The sequence below is a fragment of the Ambystoma mexicanum genome, chromosome 4q, assembly GCF_040938575.1.
Source record: "Ambystoma mexicanum isolate Mex_15411 chromosome 4q, UKY_AmexF1_1, whole genome shotgun sequence".
Taxonomy (NCBI): Eukaryota; Metazoa; Chordata; class Amphibia; order Caudata; family Ambystomatidae; genus Ambystoma; species Ambystoma mexicanum.
In genome coordinates this window covers 193094925-193117501 of record NC_090928.1, presented here as the reverse complement: position 1 = coordinate 193117501, position 22577 = coordinate 193094925, and the positions used below count along the sequence as shown (strand labels likewise).

Here is a 22577-nt window from a genome sequence, read left to right as displayed (position 1 = left end):
TGTCTGCCTGTACATATTGGGCCATTTGACCTCCTATGGCCTGTCATTTGTTATGTTGCTACACTAAGATGAATTCCAAACCTTCCAGTCATCACTCTGTTTTGCTGTAGTCACCTGGAGTGGGACAGGTATGTCCAGATGCGGGTCCTGTGGCTGCTGGGCCTAGAGACCCAACCTAATCCTCACTGATGAGACCTAACAAGGCCGAAACATGTTTGGGGACGCATGTGGTCTCGTGCAGGAGGGGTGTGACCAGGCTGTGCAGGCTGGACTGTTCCTTTTGGGGTGGGACCAAGCCTGATTTGCATATGGTCTTTCCCAGTTTGGAATGGCTTGGCAGGCGAAGAACGGTTTTCTGGAGGGTTGCCAAGAGCAATGCCAGAGGTTAAGATGAATTCTAAGCCTTTCAGCCATCACCTTGTGTTTTGCTACACCAAGATGAGGCAGCAGGTAACTTCCCTGTAATTGTAGTTGTCACAGCATATCTTATGCTGCAAAATACCTTCGACGTTCCACTACCTTCTCTTTCAAGCCATCTATTGGATACCACAAGATTTGTTCCTAAAGGCATAATTGTAAGAACAAGTAAGCTTGAAAATTGTGCGCAAGTTGCAACAGTCCTAAAAGTGTGGGTCCCAGCAGAGAAGCAGGGTTTCCGTCTAGGCGGGCATCGCAAAAAGGGTATTGATCAATGACCGTAAACTAGGAATGTGAGAGGCTGTCCCGCTGCACACGCAATAAATAAATGCACTTTTAAATTACATTCAATTTCAAACTTGGATCACTTTCATTTGGAATACTTACATTATTGCATTCTCCCAGGAAATACAGTGCAAACCCATCAGCTTTCGTAGCTGCCAAAAGAATGAAATAAAATCATCAGGTAGGGAAATGAAGTTATTTTAAGAGTTCAAATAGGGGACGAGGGAGAACTAAACTCTCAGCCTACTAATGGCAGCAATGCGGACTCTACAACTGCATACGAAGGCTGGGGTTCAGAGACAGTCGGCAGAAGGAATACAGTTCTGTCTAAAATGAAAAGCAGAATCATCACATGCACTTGACTCGCAATCCAAGTTATTAGGTAGTAAACTAGGTTATGGTCAACACGGCTATCGCTTGACAGCCTCACACAAGTAGCAAAGACATCAGAATGGCACCCTATGGTGTGTTGCTTTGCAAATTAATGGTGAAAGACCAGTCAACAAAAAAGCATTTTTAAGAGTTCACAAGTAGCAGAAATGTGTCCAGGCTTCCAGCAGCTGGCCCAATGCCTGCGCGGAATTTAGGGACTAGTGTGTGGGTGGCAGGGGTTATATACATGGGACATGGGAGAGAGTCCAAACATGCTTTCAGCACCATCTTACACGAGGTCAAGAAGATCATGAACATGGGAGTATGATGCAGGCAGTGTTCTCTAGCCATGCCATCTTGTGTGGGCATTTGTGGGTTCAAAGTGCCAGCACAAGTATATGCAGTAAGGAGCCAGTCTTGACAGACCATATATTTCACCACAGTTTTACATTACTTAATCAAATTAGATCTTGAAAAGGAACAATGGTTTCATTGTGTATAATTAGGTTAACTGATTTGCCAACCCCTACTTATTTTAAGACCACATTTGCACACAACCCCAAAATGCTTTTGGCCTGAAGGCCCCACACCTCGTAGCCATGGAAAACGTGTGCTACCGCGTTCCTTCTGTACACATTCACGCTTTGTACCACATAATGTACAGCTCAAAATTGAGCATCTCCGTTTGGCAATTAAGATCATCTTAGATTTGTCCAAATTGATGACGATGTCCAGATCAACGCAAGCGGATTCAAAAATAGTTGCGTGTTTGAAGTTAGGTTTCAAAACAAGTTGGCAAGGAGAATATTCCCCAGGTTGCTGCACCCAGGCCAACAATCTTGCATGAAACAATCTTCCAAACAATTGTGCATGGGCGTCCAACGAAGAGAAAAGACTACAGCAGGTTGTCAAAGACCTTTGGACCGCTTCCAGAAAATGGGGATGATTTCTGCTTTCCTCCATTATGTCGGAACATCAAGGGTACATTTGATGGTGTTAAAAACTACTGTGCCCTTTACCCTTTTGTGCTGTAGCACCTTGAAGTGTTTCACGTGATAGATGGAATTGCCAATAATTATCTCAGACCCAAATCACCAGACAGACTCAAAGAATATGGCGAAGTAATCCTTTATTGTCAGCTCAAATAAAGTAGGGCAATCTGGCGAACAAAAAACTGTAATCCCCACACTCGCCCTTCAATTTTGATTACACAAACGTTTCATACCTCAATGTACATCAGCTATGACGTCATCCCATGTGGCAAACTGTAAAACCTATTGGAGAGGGATTGGTTAGGGGAACATATTTACCTATATATCTTAAGTATTAGTAATATCACTGGATGCCCCTTATCTAATAGGCATGCCTTGAGCCACTGCTAAATACGTTTAATACAGATTATAGCAGAATAACAGCAACGGGTTGGCATGTGCAACACTGTATAGCATGTTGCTACATAGACCCCCTGATTGGTTGGAATTCTCTCCCAACATTGGACTTTCGACTTGTGAGCAGCACGTAAGTAAAACAAAACTCAGGTGCACAGAGCAACATCAGACTACTACCCACTTGCCCAATTAGTCCATCTCCCATCGGGCAGGCCGAGACAAGGCTTCTTCTGTATAGTTGATCTTGCAGCCTGCTCTCTGTTCCGGTACTTTCATGGGAGTGTATGTACACCATTATCTTTGTCTGGAGCTTAATGAACAGCCCTTGTTTTCGACTTCTGAGTCACATGCGAGGAGACCACGATATTGTCCATTTCCTTTGTTTATTTACTGCTATTTAATTTAATTATGCTGGGCGTAGTTACTCCTCTTTGCCTCTAGAGACTTGCTCACAACAACTTGCATATGCTTTTCGCATCTTTGATTGTCCGATACTTGGCACTTGCAGAGGTTTTCTTCTTTGCTTAATGCAAGAGAAATATGCCTTATGTATTTGGCTTATCCTCTCAACTCCCTTTCTGCCTTGCAATTATTCTTTTAAGTGGCATCCTTGATCCCAGGTCAACAGACTAGTCTGTGTTCCTCACACAAATCTGTTTTTTCAGTGTCTCCTGACTCCGCAGCCCTGGTATGTCTGAAGTAGCTCGTGGTTTTAACACGAGTCCGACCTCCATCTTTTTCCCATGGCCGCCTTAGCCATGTTTTGTTTTCTCCTGCATCAAGCTTCTATATGTCTCAGCTACCTTGCGTATATACATTCACTTCATCTCTCCTCACTTATTTCTTTGGTGCATATGATTTCTTCATCTTCGATTACAGGTTTCTCTTATTATTTCAGTTACAGTGCATCTTTCTTTCATGACATCACTCTGCTCTTGTCAGATTTCACCTATAGCTCTTCAATGTCAAATGGTGTGTGCAGACATCCTTTCAGTGTGGGGGCACATTTGATACAGTTGTCTGATGGTCCGATTCTCATGGAGGTGCAGTGAGCATGCTAAACCGCATGCTTCACTGTGCCTTTTCTTGACGCCCAGGCAGCACGCCTATTCTCAAGTGGGCCTGGGCATCGTCGCAGTGCACTGCTTGCAATCCACCCGTTTCTGTAAAGAACGGGCAGATTGCAAAAGCTCTGCAGTACTTTTGGAAAAAAATGATGAGTTAAGTGTACTCACCCCATACAAACATTTGCCTCAGCACCTCAGAAGATTAATCACCAACACCTGGAAAATAGCCCAGTTTTTTATAATGTCAGCAAAGTATAAAAAGTGCACACCTTTTAAACCTAAAAAATGTACTACCCACGTCTTCCCATTGCCAGTAGCAAAAAGGCCCCATTTTTCTTATTTTTAAGACTTGCCCTGCCACGTACCTATGTGCGTCAGTCATCAAAACATTGGATGCAACAAGCCTTCTCAGATCCATTTTTCTAGGCAATTGCGTGGTCTTGAAAAGCTGAAAGTAATACTCTGTTGCCCTTAGCCTTGAAACATGTTAATTTCCAACATTAGTTTCAGGCTTGGTCGTCTAATATTACCATCGATAGCATAGCCTGCTGAGGAGCCCCAGCTGTTTCCACTTAGACCCTTAAGCACAGGTAACCGTAACAAAGACAGCTTTAAATAAAAAAGCTTTTGTCTCGAAAGTTCGCCATTGTGCACTTATGACCGCAATTAACTCCGCCCACGCTAAGCTCCGCCTCTATGACCCGCCCACCTAGGGCCCTTTGTCAGGTGCTGGCCCACTGGGCCCTTTGCCTTACATCTGCCACTCCACCTACTTCGACCCATTGGTAGGCAGCTGCATTCCTGCACCCAAGCAATTATTGGCGGTAAATCAAACTTGTTCAGAGCTTAGTATTTTTCAGCTTAAAATTCAAAGTGACACTACCGACTGCAAACTACAACGTGGCTTGGCAAGCTTTTTGGCTAGAGTCCCTATGGTTACTTTTCAAATCCACTGTTTCCGCCTTTGCTGGCAGCTCATTGACATGCAAGAGCTTGGTGTGAGGGTCCATGGCTAATGCCATCAAATGGAGCTGGGGTTGACTGGGCAAATGTACTAGGCAATTCAGAATTCACAATAGCACTCGGTTGCACTACTGTAACCAGCAGTTTTCCGTACTGCTGATGTGATGTTGGGTATGAGGCCGCCAGAGAGTACATCTCTCCAGACGCACTGCACTCAATGGAATTGAAACCGTTTCACCTTTTGATAATTTGTGGTAATGTGGTAATCATTTGCTAGTGGTGCCTTGTTATGTTACACAAAATATTTATACTGCACCCACCACCGTATTTGATTATTTGTGCCGCGCTGCAAAACAGACTTGACTGTATACAGGCACGGATGGACAGAAGGCCTTGAGATGAGGTGCTGGACAGATCGTATACACATGCTCTCCCTGAACTAGGAGATCCTATTTGAACAGGTGGGTTTAAAGGGCCTTCCTAAACCGGACTAGTAACTGGCAGGATCAAATATCCACAGGGAGATGGTTCTAAAGTTTGGGTCTGTAGACTGCGAATCTCCCATCACCTCTGCAAACAAATCTTACGGTACCTGTCCAAAAGGTGGCATATTGCGACCCTGCCATGGTGTCGATAGCCTTTAGTCTGTGGAAAGGAAGGGAAGGTTTGTGGAGGAGTTGATAAAGAGGCACGAGATAACAGAATTACCAGAAACAGAGGAAAAACAATTGTGATGAGTTGGAGGGGATATGGTTTTCCAAACAGGGATGCATGCTTCTCAAATGTGATAAGTTATTGTAAGCATGAGTGTAGAAATCATGAGTGTACTGCTCACATACACCCACACACTCTACATTCAACCTTAACACTCCCTCACAGAATGTACTATAGCTCTGAATTCATTCATGTCACACCATCTTCAAATATATATATATATACACACACACACACACATATATATACATATGCATATATATACTAGGGATGTAACGGTATAATGGTATTCCGTTAAAGATACCGTGAACCACTTAATTGAACAATAATAACCGTCACATTGTTTATACCGGTATACCGTTATACCGTTAAGTGTGCTTTTCAATCTGATTTGGAAAGGCTGCATTAAGCAAGTGCTGCGCAGTCTTGGTCTTGCACTGTTGGATGTGCCGTCTGCCAAGTAGTTTCAGTTGGAGCAGTTTTTAATGCCATTCCATAAACCACACATGCCTGACATAAAATCAATATGTTAGCAATAGGAAGAATAAATACAGTGCCAAGAAGGAAAAGGGTTTACTTTGGGATGGCGGCTTTGGGGTTTATATATTTATAATGGATAATGTTTGCTAAACATATGACGATGGGGGATTTCCCTGGTTCCATCATTGAATTTACATGTAATAAGTCACACTGCGAAATTCACTCAGCTCTGAGGGTATTCCCTGCTGCCATACCAAAGGGTAACATGTCCGTGATTAATTAACACCTTTTGGCCCGCAAGTAAACTAAAGGCTATAACGTAAAGAGTGTGTGTGCGTGTGTGTGTGTGTGTATGCGCACAAGCGTATACTACCATCAGCCTCCATTGATCTGTGGCGTGCAGGTTATCAAGATGGCAACATGTTCATCTTCACCAGTAGCTAGTGGGGGAGCTAAAGGCCTAAATGACCACTTAAGAAAAGCTATTCAGTTTGCTTTGCCAGTCGCAGCAGGGCCCCCCCCTCCACCTCTTCACACGTGTGTTTGGTGGAAGCAAGGGGTGGCATTTCAGTGGAAAGTATGTTGAAAAGCCCAATTCTGGCCCTGGGTGCCGGGTTTTGTTTGTGATGATAAATCTGACAATTTATGAAATATGACCTTTTAGAAAATATTTGTTAAGATTAGTTAACTCCACCTGCTATACTGCGATAACCATGATATACCGTCATTTGGCAAGAAGGTTATCGTACCGTCATAAAACTAATACCGTTACACCGCTACACACACACACACATAAGATGTCCACTTTAGAAAACATATTTAAGAAAAGGCAGTCATATTGGCTTTGTTTGCCAGCTGGAAGTTAGGATGAGGTTTAGCTACGCATGCCGATACACTGATATGACCGTCACAAAATCTGATTTTTTTGATTTCTTTATTTATTGGATATTTGTAAGGTGCCTTTACAACAAATGGTGTTTTTAAGTTGCCGCAATACGAAAGGGGGGGGCAAGGGAGAAACATAACAATAGCGGTCCAACTAGGCCTTTTGATATTCGGATTGTGCAAGTGCAGTAACAAGAAGTGCAAGGGAGAAGGGGGGTCGGGCGACTGCCGGTGTGCGCGATTGAGAAGTGCCAGGGTGGGAAGGGAAGTGCAGGGTAAAGCGGAGAGTGAAGGAGATGGGGGAAGAGGGTCAAGGGCCTAGGCAAGTGCTAAATAGAGGCCAAGAGGGGAAATGCCAGAGATTGCATGGGCAGGGGATGAGGGCCCACATGCTAAGTGGGATGAGGGGGGTTGACTGGACGGGGGGCTCCTGGTGCCCTCTAAACTCAGGGGGGAACCAGGCAGCCAGGGGTGTTAGCAAGGGAGAGGGAAGGAAGAAGAGAACATGAGGGTCTTGGGGACCTTCTGGAACTTAAGGAGATCTGGCAAAAACCAGAGAGGGGCATTCCAGAGGGGGTGAGGGCTCCTGCGGAGGAGAGATTAAAGTTACTCACTATAGTGACAAAAGTACTCAGTCCTCAGTCCCTTTTCCTCCATTCTTGTGGGCGTCCCCCAACATGTGGACGGTAAAGGAACCTTTGGCAGTGAAAAATTGAGCAGCAGAAGGAAGGAAGTTGATGAGCGACAGAAGATGCCCATCAAGGAGGAGGAGCTTGGGCTGAGAGCTCCCAGCCATGACAGTCCCATTCTGGTAGACATCAATGATGCACCAAGCAGATCGGAAGTGTGCCAAGAGTACTTCCCATCTGGTACCACCATTAATGGGTGAATTAGAGAAAAGGGAGAGGACCGAAACCATATGGGGAGTCCATAGATCCGGAGCGGGAGTGACAAAGAGGTGGTCAGTGACAGTCTGCCTAGAAGAAGCATTGACCCATGTGTCAGCAATGGGCAGGCCTGGGTGGAAGACCAGGAGGTACTTCTTGAACCCTATCCTTCCAAGCTTTGATAGAGAGGTAGGATAGGTGATAGAGTAGCAGTTATAGTAAAAAGGGGGGACGGAGAGCACCATGTAGGGACAGGGCAGAGAGACAGAAGGGGGGAGAGAGGAAATGAGAACTGCACAATGAACTCACAAGGCAACCTAGCAGCAAGAGGGGCGCAGACAAATCAGCTGCACAAAGTCAAACAGGTCACTGAAAAGGGAATTTTGCTGGTCCAGCAGCAGAATTGGGAGGAAGGAAGGTGACTCGGGAGGGATGAAAACCTATCCGGAGTATGGGTATAGAGTTCATTCATCAATGGGAGCACATGTGATGAACATTTCAAGGTTCCACTGTAGCTGGCTATGTAATAATGGTCTTCTCACAAGTCTCTCTGAATAAAGGTCAATTTCCCAGGGCTTCCGGTGGTCTTCGCTTCAGGCAGCACATCCAACCAACACAGAAGTGGCATGCCAAATCTCAGTTGCGCACACATTCTGTGCTTAAAGGCGAACAAACTACTGGAACTTTCAGAAGGTGTAGTGTCTGACTGCTTTGCCCTCCGGCTCATGGTGGCCCTGCCCGGGGTCACAGTTGCTTATTTTTTAAATTTATTTTTTATTTATTAAATTTGTATAGAGCACAAACAGCCCTTGGGCATCGAGGCGCTGTTACTTGCGGGGACCTTAGTTACAGGGTAGGTACAACTGGGAGATGCATTTACACATTTGTACATTGATACATTAGGGTACATATTCGATTTATAAATACATTTGAAGTTACTGCCCGCTGGGGTCCCGGCTCTTGGGCCATGAGCCGAGGCTTGCCCTGGCACACCCTGACGCAGGCCCGGCCTGGGACCGGATCCACAGACTAGAGTAATGCACCCTGCCCAAGAGGAGGTGTTAAGACGGAGTGCAGCTGCGGGCTGAAGAGCCAGTCTCTGCTCCTTCTGCTCAGCCCCCCTGGCCTGCTTCCTCAGTCTTCCCGGTCTCCCTCTGCCCCACAGGACCCAGGTCAGCCACTGCTCCCTAGGTTTGGGAGGTCCCTACTGCCGGAGGTGGTTAGCTCTGGCTCGGGTCTAAAACAATGGAGCCCCGCTGCAGGCTGCGTGCTACGGGAGGGCAGGCCCTAGCAACGGCAAATTTGCCATCACAGCCCTGCTGCCTGTGTACACAGGAGGAGGGGGGAGCTGGTGCCACCCACAGCTCCCTGCCCAGCCAGTCTCGTTCCTTTGTACAGAGCTGAGGGCTCATCTGGCAGAGACCCTCTGAATCGGGTCCCTGCCGTCTACCTGACCCTTTCCTTTGGAGGCGGTTACTCAACCTTGTTGAGATTCAATCACAATGGCAAGTTAGGCACACAGCTGGCATGCTCCAGAATGTGGTTGCGACACCATTGCAAAACGGTGCTAGAGATTAAATTAAATGTGGCTTTTTTTGCGTCTAAAGATTTGCTGATCAGTCTGGCACTTATGGATCCTGGTGGGAGTGGAGAGTCAAATTAGTGATACATGCATATGCACAGAGTGGGCAAAAGAAAAAGGTTGCACATTTTCTGCAAAACTATCACACTTTTGCAAATCCCAGTAGAAAGGAAGGAGGACATGTACATTCAATCGTTTGTAATCAAATAAACCTCCCACTGGCTCTACCCGAAACATGCAGAACATGTATACAAGTGGAGACTCTCCATAGACTTAGAGAAAATAACGGTCAGAGCTGAGTGGCACAACACACACGCACTTAGCCTGCTGCTGAAGGATGTTCTATCCGAGTGGTGTATACAGTGTATGGCTGTCCACCGCATGTACAACGCAGATGGAACGTATATAGCCTGCAGCCACATGCTGTATATAGCCTGCAGCCACATGCGCTGGCCCATGTTGGTATAATAGTGTCCACTCAGTACACACATTAGCACACACGTCCATCAACAAGAGCCGAAGGTGACGTGGCGTCTTTGGGGGTAATCAGAAGCGAAGGTATTGCAGAACCACACACACACACAATGTGTATCACAACCTAACAACGTATTTCTCCTTCCCTTGGATGCACAACCAAGATGCGCTGCAGTACATCATTCAAGAAATATTCAAGACACTGAATAAACCCAAGTGGACCGTTTTCTGAAGGTTTGCTGTAAACCGAATACACGAAACACTTTTAAAAAGTAAGCCCTAATAGGATGAACGTTAGTTTTTTTCGCAAGAAGAAAGACCACCATCTTTTTTTAAATACACATTCAAGGAAACACTATCAGTTGAATGGACGTTATATTTGCACAACCTTATGTAGCACTTACTATGAGAAAAGCGTCTCCCAAAAGAAACACTTCCATATTTATGTTATTTCAAGACAATATATTGTGCCGATTGGTACGTTTAAAACACACCATGCGTCCATCACCCTTGATGAGCTGGTGGTAACTTTTTTCCATCCACATCTGGGCCCGCAATGAAGGAAGTGGGGCGAGCTGCCTGCCCTGCCCCCACGGGAGACTGGATGAGTGGGCGGCTGCGCCATGTGGATGACAACATGTGGCCCGGGGTGAAAGGTGTGCGGCGTCGGCCGCAATGAGAGGGGGGCAAGGCCCAGCCGCGCAGGAAGGAGCGGCATGTGCGGGGAGCTGCCCCCCCCCCAACTCCGTCAGAGGGAGGGTTGCTCCGCGACCCCAGCTGCAATGGGAGCGGAGTGAGCCCGCGAGGGAGAGGTGTGCGGCCAGCCCCGCAGTGAGGGGGATACTGCCTCTCCCCCACCGGGAGATACCTGGCGGCCCCTCCAGTCGATAGAAGAACGCGGGTCGCAGCCCGTGACGGGGCTGGGAAGTAGGAGGAGGCAGCCTCCTCCGCAGGGAGGAATGCACGCGGCCTCGGCCGCCACAATAGAGAGGGCTGCGTCGGCCGCAGTGAGATGCACAACGGCCCCTGGTCACACCAAGGTGAGCCTGCCCCCAACAGAAGGCGGGCCCGCGATCCAGACGGAGGTCCGCAGCAGCTCCCAAACACCCTGGGCCTGCCGCGGGAGAAAAATAAGACGAAAAGAAGAATGGAGATGCCGCCCGCCCTTGTGGTGAAAGATCTGCAGCTGCGACGATGAGGTGTGCTGCCTGCCCCTCCCCCATCCCACAGGAGTACGCGGCATCCGCCGCAGCAGAGCCCTATAGCGGGCCCCAACACAAAAAAAAAAAAGGGGGCAGAACTGAATGCTCAACTGCCCGTGCTACAAGGATGCAGGAACTCAGCCCCTGGGATAAAGAAGGAGGGATGACAGGTTTGCCGGTGTTGTGTGCTCCTCCCCGCCCGGCAGCTCAGGCACCCAAACACTGTATTCCGGCCATCTGCCCGATGAAGGAGAAGAAGCGCAACAGAGGACCTGCCGCCATGATGTCATCACACACGCCCATAGACTATGGACTTGGCCGATGTGGCGCCTGGGTCTACCCGGGTGCGGCTTTGCCGGTCTCTCTCGGCATGACGGTGGTGTGGCTGCCCGAAGTGAACACTCAGGAGGGGTCAACCTGGCATCACTGTCACCGATGCCCCCATGCTTAAGATGACCCTGCAGGGGGAAAGTATAATGTGATGCCAGGAGTTGGTATTAGTGTTTTATGACAATAGAACCACTCACCCAGGTTAATAAAGGGTGTGAAAAGTAGTAGAGTGGTCTTAGTAGCAGTAGGGATTGTGGGGATTTTGTTTTGTTATTATGGAAAAGGAGGAGTGTTGCATGTCACCCCTGTAGGGGGACATGGTCTCTCCCAGTGTTTTGTCTTGGTCACGTGGGCAACCACGTGACCAAGTTAATAAAGAGAACAAGCCGCTTCCGGGCTCGGCAGTCAGACCAACTGGACTCCGCGTGTGTGTTTGTGTTCGCACCATGCTGGTGCCTCACCACGTGTGCTGGGCCCAAGGACGGGGCCCAGCTCCAGGACGGTGCCCCTGCCGGGCAACGCCGTCCGGACGGTGCCCCTGCCAGGCAACGCCGTCCCTGTGTGTTCCCCTGGCACTGTGAGTCGGGCCAGAGTGGCGACCCCGGCCTGGGTGCCCCCAGAACCGGGGCCGCGGCAAGCCAGTTGCCACCCGGCCATGTGCGGAGATCCGGTGATCCGGATCGGGTGGGGTGACCCCCCCACCCCTTGTGTCGGCGGCGTGATCGCCACCCCTGTGGATCTGTCGGGTGCCCCCCCCGACATGAGTATGGGGCTGCCCGGTGACCCGGAGCAACCCCCAACAGACCCCCTTTCAAACCCACCCCTCGCCAACGTCTTCATTCAAACAACGGGTCCATTCTTTCAACCCCCAGTGTTGTATCGCTCTGCTCTCACCCACCTCATCACTCCCTGGCTCACCGCCCTGGCTCCACCTCGGCTCCACCCATTCCCTGCCCAGCCCAGCCCAGCCCAGCCACGATTCGCTTCCGTGCCATCATTTGCAGTGCAGTAAAGACTTGTGCCCAAGTTCAGCCTGGTTAATGCTCGTGCTGCTAATGTCACTGTGAAAAAAAGGTGCTACTTACATATACCATAAGCTGAAGTACTTTAAGGCACTAAACACACCTAATATACACGTGCTGTTCTCGAGTCAATACTTACCTTGAGATACTCCTCCTCAGTTTAGCAGAACCCTTGCCACTTGCAAAAAAGTGCAAAACTCTTTGCAAAATGATTTTACAATTAATGCTCGCAATCTTTACTCTTCTGTCATAGTTTATTCGTTTACAAAAATCCTACACACGTAGACCATTAAAACAGAAGGTATTTGCTCTATTAAACTAGTGACAGTAAACAAATCTATCCACAACAGTTAACCACAGGGCTGCATACAAGAATAAAAAATAAAAAAAGCATTTTAATACCTTTTTAGGCAGTTAGGAGTAAATGGCTTTTCGTGGGTGAACACAGTTTCTATCGGGCGCACTTTCAAACAAGGAAAAATATGTATTTGAAGTTAAAAAAACATGTTATTTTTTTGTGTGTAATATAAACACTTTGCAAGCTACTAAATACCCTAGATGAACAGGAGGATTGTTTCATATAGTTTGTCTTAACATTAGGCCATTCTATTGCAGTGGTCACCTTTGTGGAAGGCGCTTTTGTGGCCAATACTCTGAGAAAAAAAAACACTTAAGCTGAATTGGTAACAAAGGTACAGCCTGGGAATGTTCACTGTGTTCCCTTGGCGGGAGTGTTGTCCTGATTTTAGGGAGGAAAATATGCAATAGCGCTGATCTGCACTATTGGCTAACTTAGGGAGCAATGCATTCAAACGTTTCAAAAAAATGTATCACTAAAGCAATGTAAATGAGGGCTGTTAGACTAGAGACAAAGGAATTTATGCAGACTTTCATAATTCCTCAGTTTCCCAAAGTCAGTCATTATCAACTGATCAGTCCAGAAATGTTTGAAGCAGGCAAACAGGCTAGACAGAAAAATGCTGTTGTACAGGAATTTCTGTTGAACAGTTGCTGTATGTTTGCACATGGGTGTGGGTTTGCTGATGGCTTATTTGCAGAGTCCTCTATTTAGCACTGTTAGCCAGACTCTGCAGATTGCGGATTTACCTATACAGAAACAAGGTGTCTCAGGTTAGGTCATCCAGGACAGTACACCATCACAGTAAGACCGATCTATTCTTACTGAAAGAGTTACAACAGAGGTGTAAAGTTCAAAATAAGTTTCAAAGTTCAACATCAAGTAAGCTATACAGGTATTCTTTAAAGAATCACAAGAAAAGGTTTGCAGCCAGATTGAAGAATCGTCTCTTCCTTTTTGTCTACAGATCATTTTGAGTTGTAGCACGTCTACGATAAAAGCTAGTCCAGGTTTCCCTGGATTGCTACCACAAGTGGCGTTGCTGGGGGGGGGGGTCTGAGGGGGCTATAGCCTGAGTGTTTTGGTTGCAGTCCCGGATAGAATCATAGGAACTACAACCAAAAGGCTATAGCTAGCCCCGAATTCCGCCAGTCCCGACATTAGCTTAGCCCACCCCTGCCTACCACCTCCAAGAACCAGATAATTTCAGAGAGTTCTAAGGATAAGATCGAGGATGTGGAGAAGGTTTGTGCAAGTCAGCTACCTGAATGCTCAAAGTTGCATGTAACCATATTGAAATATTGGTAGACCCTTGACCCAAGGCTGTATAGGCTTAAGGGTATAATTATCTAGGGTTAGAAATGTAAATGTTTATCTATACAGTCGGTGATGAATCAATCGAACTCTTCACTTCTCCCCAACGGGGAGCCACCCCTTGTGAGGCTAGGGAGGTGAGCCTGCTCCGCTAGGGGTTGAGGCAAGTAGGACCTCACTGAGAGAGACTCCCCTCTTGGGGGACAATGATTCCCATTCCTCAAGGGAACTCCCTGAATCAAGTCATATGATGGCATATATGGGACTGTCAACTAGTGAATACTTCTAATTATCAAGATTTAGAAGAAGAGAAAGTTAAAACATGCTGCCCTCAGGAAGAAAGACGGTATTTCTTTAAGGGGGAATCATCAATCAACTAATGAGTGTATTAAGAGAATAGTATTTGTGAATCTTAAAGAGAGGAGAGAACAAGGCAAAAGGACTGGAGACCGATGCAGGGTCCCTTCGTACCCTGCTAACATACCACCAGCTGGAGCAAAAGCCGCAGCGAAACACTGAGCCCCCAGAATCCAAAACTGCTGGAGGCCAGTGACAAAAATGCTGGTAGTTGGGAGGAAGAAGGAAACGAGAAGCAGAACCGACTGGGGTTGGATACGCAGTGGTGTGGTGACCACCAATTCAGAGTGGTAGGCAGAATGCTCAAACAACGATGCTGAGACCGCTGTAGGGAAGCCACAACCAACAACCTGGCTCCCCAACGAGGCACAGCGAAGCAGAGGGGGAGAATGAGTACCAACAGGCAAAGACGCCAGTGTGGACATGACAAACAGGGAATGCCAGAGGATACCAGACCTGCTACAGTCTCTGAGAAGTGCCCCAACGATAAGGAAGGAGACGGGGACCCCGGGAGGAACGGGAAACCAAGAGGGAATCTTTATAGGACCCGAGAACCTCGTCACAGTAGAAACAAGAAATGCTTTTAAACACATTGGACAGAGTTGAATTACCTTAATGACAAAAATAATGATAATCAACCCTGGGAAAGAAACCAATAGAAATTACATACCTTTAGGAAATCATCTCATTAGATGAAAACGGTTAGGAAGCAGACTTGATCAACTCGAACTGGCTAAATGAAAGAAAGAATAAATCTCAGAAAGAGACAGAACCTAAACCTCACATCCCTGGAAAGAGGGGAAGTTACCCCCGAGTCAGAAGCGAAAGAGCGATTCCTCAGAGACTGAAATAAGGAACTAAAGGCCAGAGAAGCCTTTTTGATGAATGACTTACGAGGGAGGAGTGAGGAGAAAATGTTAATTATATACAAAGAGACACAAATTACACGAAGCTAGGAATTCACCCAAAATCAGGAAAACATTTCTCTAGAGAAAGGGAAAGCAACAGTCTCTGGAGAGAGTTACATGACCTAATACAAAGATTACATATTAACCAGAAGTATAAAGACTAAGCAGACCAGTGCCGAGAGCACCTATCAGGAGAAGGGAGTCATTCTCCTGATCTTATTTAAGTTAGTGGCAAGGTCATATAGTATTAGTTTTGGGACGGTGGATGGATTCTCTATTCTTTGGACATTACAAGATGACTGACGAGCACCTTATTTATAAAGGCAGGGAACAACCCTTAGCAATAGGAATAGTTAGGCCTTCAAATTATTATTGAATAAAATACTGTCAAGATGTCCTCAGACAATCCGCCTCCTCTTTCTGATCCTCCACAAGTCTTAATTAGTAACTCTGTAGTTATGCGTTTGTTGGACTCTTCACAGGAAGAGCAACATTTGGGCGGCTTACAAACTTTGGTGCCATTTCATGAATCTTTCAGAATCTTTCCAAAAATAAAAATCCCAACTGTAAAATTATTTTGAAATATTTTGCGAAACATGTTCAAGGCACTGAAGTTGTAGGGGGAGGTCGTAAAATCTAGGTTTTCCGATTAATTTGCTAGATAAAAGTGTGCTCACAAACTGGCCGCACAACTTGGAAGATTAGCACGAGACATTAGCATGAGGGCGGGTGCTTTGACTTGTAAGGATGGTTTCACAAATTTGGTGCAAATCCATCCAGCGTTTTGTTTTTTTTAAATTCCCATGATATTCAAAAACCAAATGTGATATCTGGGTTCGACCAGAACAAGTTGTGGACCCATATACAAGTTTTTGTCCTCTTAAATCGGCTACTTAGGCTTGATCCTGCTGGCCTCCTTCAGGGTGGACTTTGATGTGGGTGCGCGGCTCAGTAATGGGCAACTGGATAATTTCCTGAAAGAGCCACCCGGGTTTGTGGTCAGTGGAACAAAATGTTTGTGGAGGCTGTCATGGCGGCCTGCTTTTTGTGTAGTCAGATTGTACACTGCTCTGCAAGCAATTCTGAAAGGGGTATACAGTATCCCTCTTGGGGTCTCTACTCTAAACCGAATGAGGGCAGGCTGAGTACAATATGTCCACCCAGAATTTAAAAAAAGTCCTTCTAAAAGCCACAAATAGGATCAATCTGGCCTCTGGGCCAGGCTGCAGGCCAATGCCATGTCTGCCCATTGGGTGGTTCAGGAATTTTGGGGCAGTGTCTTTTGTCCCTCGCTCAGTGAAAGTCCACTGCACATGGCCTAGTGGCCTACAGTACATATGAAAATACACATTAAAAATGGTAATGTAATTCAGTAAAAACATTTGCAAGGTAGACAAAAACAAAAGTCAGCAGTTGTTTCTGAAGCACATCCTAAGAGAACCGCAACTGATCCGGGGCCATGCCCTGCTGAATTTTCTTAACACTTGCACTCATTGTATTACATTTTATTTTAACCATTTAACAAGGACATTTAGGGCTGGAGCCCTTACAATTGCATCCACTCTTCTCAGCTTTCCCTTGCATATTTCAAAGGAGTGTGGGGGCCCCTCTACTGAGAGCGAACATGGGTCAAAACCCTGTTCTATGGAATTTCTTCCACTCAGGAGGATCTACATACACGTTTTAGCTCAGTGCACCCTTCACAGAGGAGAAATATCTATTTGCAGATCAGTCTTTGGCCCACCCACAAGGGGAGTCCAGCACCGAAATGCTATGCAAATCTCCTCTGAACAAGAGTACCATCAGCAACCCCAGACACGTGCTTTCAGCCTTGGTGGGCCTCATCAGAGAGATGAAGCTAACCTTCTCGAAGACAAAGTGAGCAAGGAGTACACATCTGGATTATCCTGTGTTACTGAGGGTGAAACCCCAAGTTTTTCAAAGGAGTGTGGGAGCCCCTCTACTGAGGATGAACAAGGGTTAAATACCCTGTTCTTTGGAATTTCTTCCACCAGAGGAGGGTCTACAACCACGTTGGTACTCTTGTTCAGAGAATAATTGCCTACCATTTTGGTGCTGGACTGCCCTTGTGGGTGGGACAAAGACTGATATGTAAAACGTTACTTCTCCGCTGTGAAATGTACAGTGAGCTAAAACATGGTTGTAGACCCTCCCGAGTGGACACCTTCCCATTGAACAGGTTAGTTGGCCGTGTTAGTTCTCAGTAGAGGGGCTCCCAGACCTTTCTGTGCATTTTTAGGAACTTTGGGTTTCACCCTAATTTACCCAGGGTAATCCAGACATGGACCCCTTGCTCACTGTGCTTAGAGAGGCACAGCTTCACCTCACTGATGAGGCCCGACTCAGCCGAAACACGTGTCTGGGGTTGCTGTTGCTGCTCTTGTTGAGGAGAATTGCCTAGCATCTCGGTGCTGGACTGGCCTCTCGACTAGGCACCTTTCCATGGAAGAGGTGATTTGGTCGTGTTCGTTCTCGGTAGAGGGGCTCCCAGACCTTGCTGTTCCCTTGCATGCTGCAACCATTTCAGGTTGGGTGTGAGCAGCGACAACCTAACTGTATGCTGATAAAATGTAGCTCCTATTAGCAATTCATTCCCACCCGCCCTCTGTGCTCTTAGGTTTCCCTCTGCTGGCCTAGACTACATCATAATGTGGGGTACTCAAAGTGTTCTCTCTCTCGCTCAATAAAACTCTACACCACAGATTCTCTTAATTATTTTGTTTTTTGCAGCCAATTCACTAGTTCCACCTGCATAAAGATATAAAAATATGTACTATGCATATGCTGGTTACTTAAACCCTGGTGTTCAGGGAGGATAAGTTTGGCCTAAGGGAAGTGCAAGCATTCAGAGAAATCAATCTCTGGACTGAATTAAAATCTATCACAAATGCCATCCCTTCTGTTTCCTTATTTCACTCCCCTCTGGTCAACAAAAACACTTTTGGCTAATGTTTATTTTGGGAAGCTATTAGATTATAGATAATATTCCACAGTGGTCAGTCGAGTTGTTCCACACTAAACACTTCTTTTCCACACAAACTTCATGAGCAAATGGCGACTACCTTATGTTTCACGTTACTGGTACGATTTTCACAAGTATAAGCACTTTGTAAAATAGTATTCAGTCTCTTGAAAAACTCAGAATACGGATCCTGTATGGTATCCACTCCAATGCAGCCCGCCAATCGGTCTTTAGAAAAACATTATAGCACACCTGAAGAAACAGGGTCCATTTAGCAGAGGCTTGGTTTGGCTAGCTGCTGCTTATCGGTCCCCTTCCCAACACTCTAAATGCAGTTACATTTTGGAACAGAAGACTCAGTATCCTCAGTAAAGGTCACCACTCACCAGCCATGAAGGTTTGATTGCATGTCAAGTGAGGGCATTGACGACTCCAACTTGAGACATAGCCAGTTCACATGTGCTCAGGTACAGATCAATGCCAGAGTGTCGGTGGAGTGCGAGAACCTTTGCCTGAGAAACGAGCAGCTCTAAGAGCTGTGGGTTTGATACTCCCTTGTCAACATCCCACTTCTCCTGCCCTCATTGTACATCCGTGCATGCAAGGCCCCATCAGGTCCCAGATTCCTCAATAGCAGAGAATATCCCTTCAGCACTCGAGTGTAAAAGCAACCGTTAACCACAGTCTGCTTTATTTCATTACAGTGAAAGAAACAAAACTGACGCAGTAAAACCGTCTGACAAAGTAACTCCCAACAGGTACAATTCTACACACTTACAGATTTTCTGCTTGCAAAATAATGACTAGTTACCTTTCAGGGTGTTACAAATGATATCGGATTCAAGCGCTATTCTCCCAGTATTTAATCTTTTGAAGATGTTGCGACTAATCTCTTCCTCATCTCTTTCCATCTAACCTAGCCACATGACATTCTCTCCATCGTCTTGTATACACCTGCATGCCCGCTTCAGTGGGTTACACGGTGCATACTGGAAACATGTGCCTGCTTACATACCACAATAGCACCTGCTATATACTTTTCCAAGTTTTTACGGAAGCAAAGCCTTTCTCTGGTGGCCCGATGCATCCTAATCCCACTGCCAGATGGTCTTCGCTGCTTCTGAGTGACAACCAATCATAGGGACTTCCGCCTTGCCACGAGAGCACTGGTAGGATGGTTCAAAGTAAAGTATCTGAACTTCTGCACTACCAATGCTCTTGCACCGGTCTCCATCTTGCGGTTGGCTTTCAGTCTCTGAACCGCAGAACAGTAGACAATTAGACACCGTGGGTATGGCTGAACCTTGTGTATGAGCAGTGCGGTTTGCGTCTAGCACCACACCATGGCGAGGTGAAGTTCGCTTTCTTTTAGGCATGCTGGGACTATAGGCTAAACCATAAATGAATGTTTGAGCGAGACTCTATGAGATGCAGGCTACCTTATCACAGCAAAGCAGGATTCGAAAATGTTGGGAGCAATATAACTCCTGCTTGCAGCTTAGAAGAGCCTGGTTAGCTGGTCATCAACAAATACCAGGAGTTATTTTGACTCCTCCATCCAATTGGTAACATGCAAACACACCTATACAGCATTAACTGTGTGTGTTTGAGAATGCTTATAAAAGGAGTAACAGGACACACGTGGGGTATGGTTAAGGCATAATGGGTAATATGTAATGGACAAAAGGCCTTGGTGTGCATCTCATGTGAAAGGTAGATTTACAGCATGATCTGTTCAAGGAGGTGCCTCCTGCTTGCCGAGTGATGCTCAATACCAAGGAGTCACTCTTCGCTCTTGCTCACCAAATCCTTATTTCAACCCCGCAAATACCAGGTCATGTGTCAGACAAGATCACGAATGTTGACAAGTCCTGTACATTTTGCTTTAGACAGTAGAAGATGTTCTCATTTCCCTGTCACTGCCCAAGAAGAAACAGAGTACAAGAGCTACTCTCCTCACCTGTTTTAATGATGTCGCTCAGTTCATACAGCAGAAGCTTGTTGTCCCCGCCAGCATCTAACCTCTGCTCGATGTAACAGTTGAGTTCATACACCACGCCTTGCATATTCGTATCCTGGTACTGCTGAGGAAAAAGAAGGCGGGCACCGCTTAAAACACATTCTTATAGTCTGTAGATAAATAATGCATGCCATTTAAAAGGGACAATAAAACACATTTCATGAATAATGGAAAAGAAATACTGGCATGTAGAGTCCAGAATATTTAGGCACCCTGGAAATGAGTTCATTCCGTTATCAAGGATGACGTGAACGCACCTATTGGGAGCAGGGATCACTGTGTTACAGCTCTGGGCAAGCCACAATCTATGCCGTCTCAAATCTTTCTCTTCAGATAGCAGGAGCAACTGAAAGATTAGGAGCTTTTTTCAGGGCTGAAGAAAGACCACACTTCCATATGACTTTGCAAAGCATATCACAGGCATATTACGAGATCTGGGCTAATCAAATAATGGCATTAATGCCAGAATGGCAGAATTCTAGCAAATCATTATCTTGGCAGCTGTAACCATTGAAACTGCTACCCGGCTAAAAACTCAAAATAATTCATGCCCGATCAAAATATCTCGCCCACAAAAATGCTTCACCAATGTCCCACCTGCCTCTGTGGGAATCCACTAATTGGCAAACACCCACTTAACAATTTTTTTTTGTTCGTTATTGTTTTGCTTTTTTCACCAATGCATTGTTGCATTTCCAAACTGGACCAAACAGCGGTAGAGCAAGCTGGGCAGCGAGGACGTGCCCCCCTGTGCTCTCTGGCAAGGGCCTCACTTGCAGTGCCTTTAGCATCATGTTCTCCTCCTGAAGAGACAGATTGGGTGGTGGGGTGAGGGGGCTTGGTCCCCAAAGCCGCCTGATTATGTATCCTGCGGGAGGAGAACATAGATACCCCAACTCTCCATTAAAATACTGAAACCACTACCAAAAATGGCCCCTGTGGCTTCTTTAGTTGTGGGCTTGTGGGGGAAAAAGGGTTGTAAAATGTAGCAGTGAAATGGTTGGTTATCAGACTGGGAGGGGAGCAGCGTGGGGAAAAGGGTCAAGGAGTGTTGCTGCGAAGGAAGCACCCATGTGGGATTCATTTCCTTGCACTTTGACGACCAAGGTTTTCTGGGCAGTATTTTAGCTTGGCTGAACCCTGGTGGGAGCAGCCATGTTGGAGGGGCCTGCTAAACCCACAAGCATATTCCCCATGCCTGTGAGGCCAGTGGTAATTGACCGTGTTTTTAGTGATATTGAGGGGATTCTTCCCTCGAAAGCTACTTAGTGAACAGACGGCCATTTTGGGTTCTCTTTCCGAATGGAGTGCAACCTGACCCTGCAGAGAAGTGTCATCCAGGGGTGGAGTATGTCAGCAGCTACAAGATCATCGCTTTCAACAAGGACAGAATTCCATCGGTGGCCGTTGAGGAGGGTGATAATACGGAAACCTCTCTAAACCGAGATCTACATAGTTCATAGAAGCTGGTGCTACTTTAATTCCGTTGGTTTCTGATATAAATGTTCTTGTAATACAAGGAGCACCGGGGACTGGGAGACTAGATCCAGGTATTAGTGAAATGTTTGCGGTCTCCAGAACTGGGCTGAAGCGCGATGCACGAAAAAGCGGCGCTCTTAGGTGGCTGCACACTATGTCATGCTTCCACCAGTGTATCTGAGACGCAATCATCAATGGGGCCGGGCTTTTCGGGTAAGACTGTGCATGGGAACAGGCAGGGATCAGGAAAGGCAGGTGCCTTGGGCGGGCAGCAGGATGGGAGTTGCCAGGGGCAGGTGCGACCCCCTGTAATCCCCTAAAAATGAGCAGGAGGTATGAGGAGCAAGAGTGACCTCACGGGAATGCCAGTATTACTCTTTTAAAAGCAAAATTTCGACTTCGAACCGATGGAAAGGGACCCCGATGTAAGGGCATCTCTAAAGACTATTTTCTGGAGTGGGTAGCTGGTATTGTTTAGATGTAGCATTGTCCATATGGATGTTGGGTGACCATGTCCAGCGAGTAGTGGGTTCGTTGAATGATTCAACCTGGTAGAGGGCATGCACTGTCCATGAGAATCCAGGGTTCTGAATAGGGCCTATGTCTCTACAGCAGATAGAGGCAGACATGGCACGTCCCCCCCACCCGCACCCATCCTACCAGCTACACTAGCAAAACCCTTTCTCTTGGTTTGCTACTGGACATTATCTGCAAGATCCTGCCTGCCTTCAAAACGTCATCTCCACCAACAGACCTCAGCAACCTCTACATTGCCCTCACTTCCTTCACAAGCCTCTAGCACATGGGCAATAAAGTTGTAAGCTACTAGCAAGCTATACAAAGTCCACTTGCCACATCAACTTTACACATGAACACAGCAAACCATTTCTTACTCACTAAGAGTCAATTATCACTAGCCAATGGCTAGAGGCGAGTGGAAATGTAGAGCCCTCCTCTGGCAATATCCCCAAGGCATCAAAAAACACAGTCTCACATTACTAGAAGACTCTTTCTCTGGACATCGACATCCTAAGCAAAACCTTACCCAATCCCTGGCCTACCTTGAACTGTAAAGGTGCTGTAAACAGAA

General features: G+C 46.5%; 1 protein-coding gene across 3 annotated transcripts in view; it reads right to left on the bottom strand.

Annotated features, from left to right (window-relative positions):
- The window catches only part of PDE10A (phosphodiesterase 10A), a 1126451-nt gene that overhangs the window by 539628 nt on the left and 564246 nt on the right, over positions 1-22577 (bottom strand). For 2 of the 3 annotated variants that reach the window (XM_069607718.1, XM_069607720.1), the window contains exons 4-5: positions 19949-20072; positions 805-854 (exon numbers count right to left, since the gene is read on the bottom strand). In XM_069607718.1, coding sequence (XP_069463819.1) covers positions 805-854; positions 19949-20072 — 174 coding nt within the window. The remainder of the gene's footprint in view (positions 1-804; positions 855-19948; positions 20073-22577) is intronic. The other variant, XM_069607719.1, reaches the window with a different exon arrangement.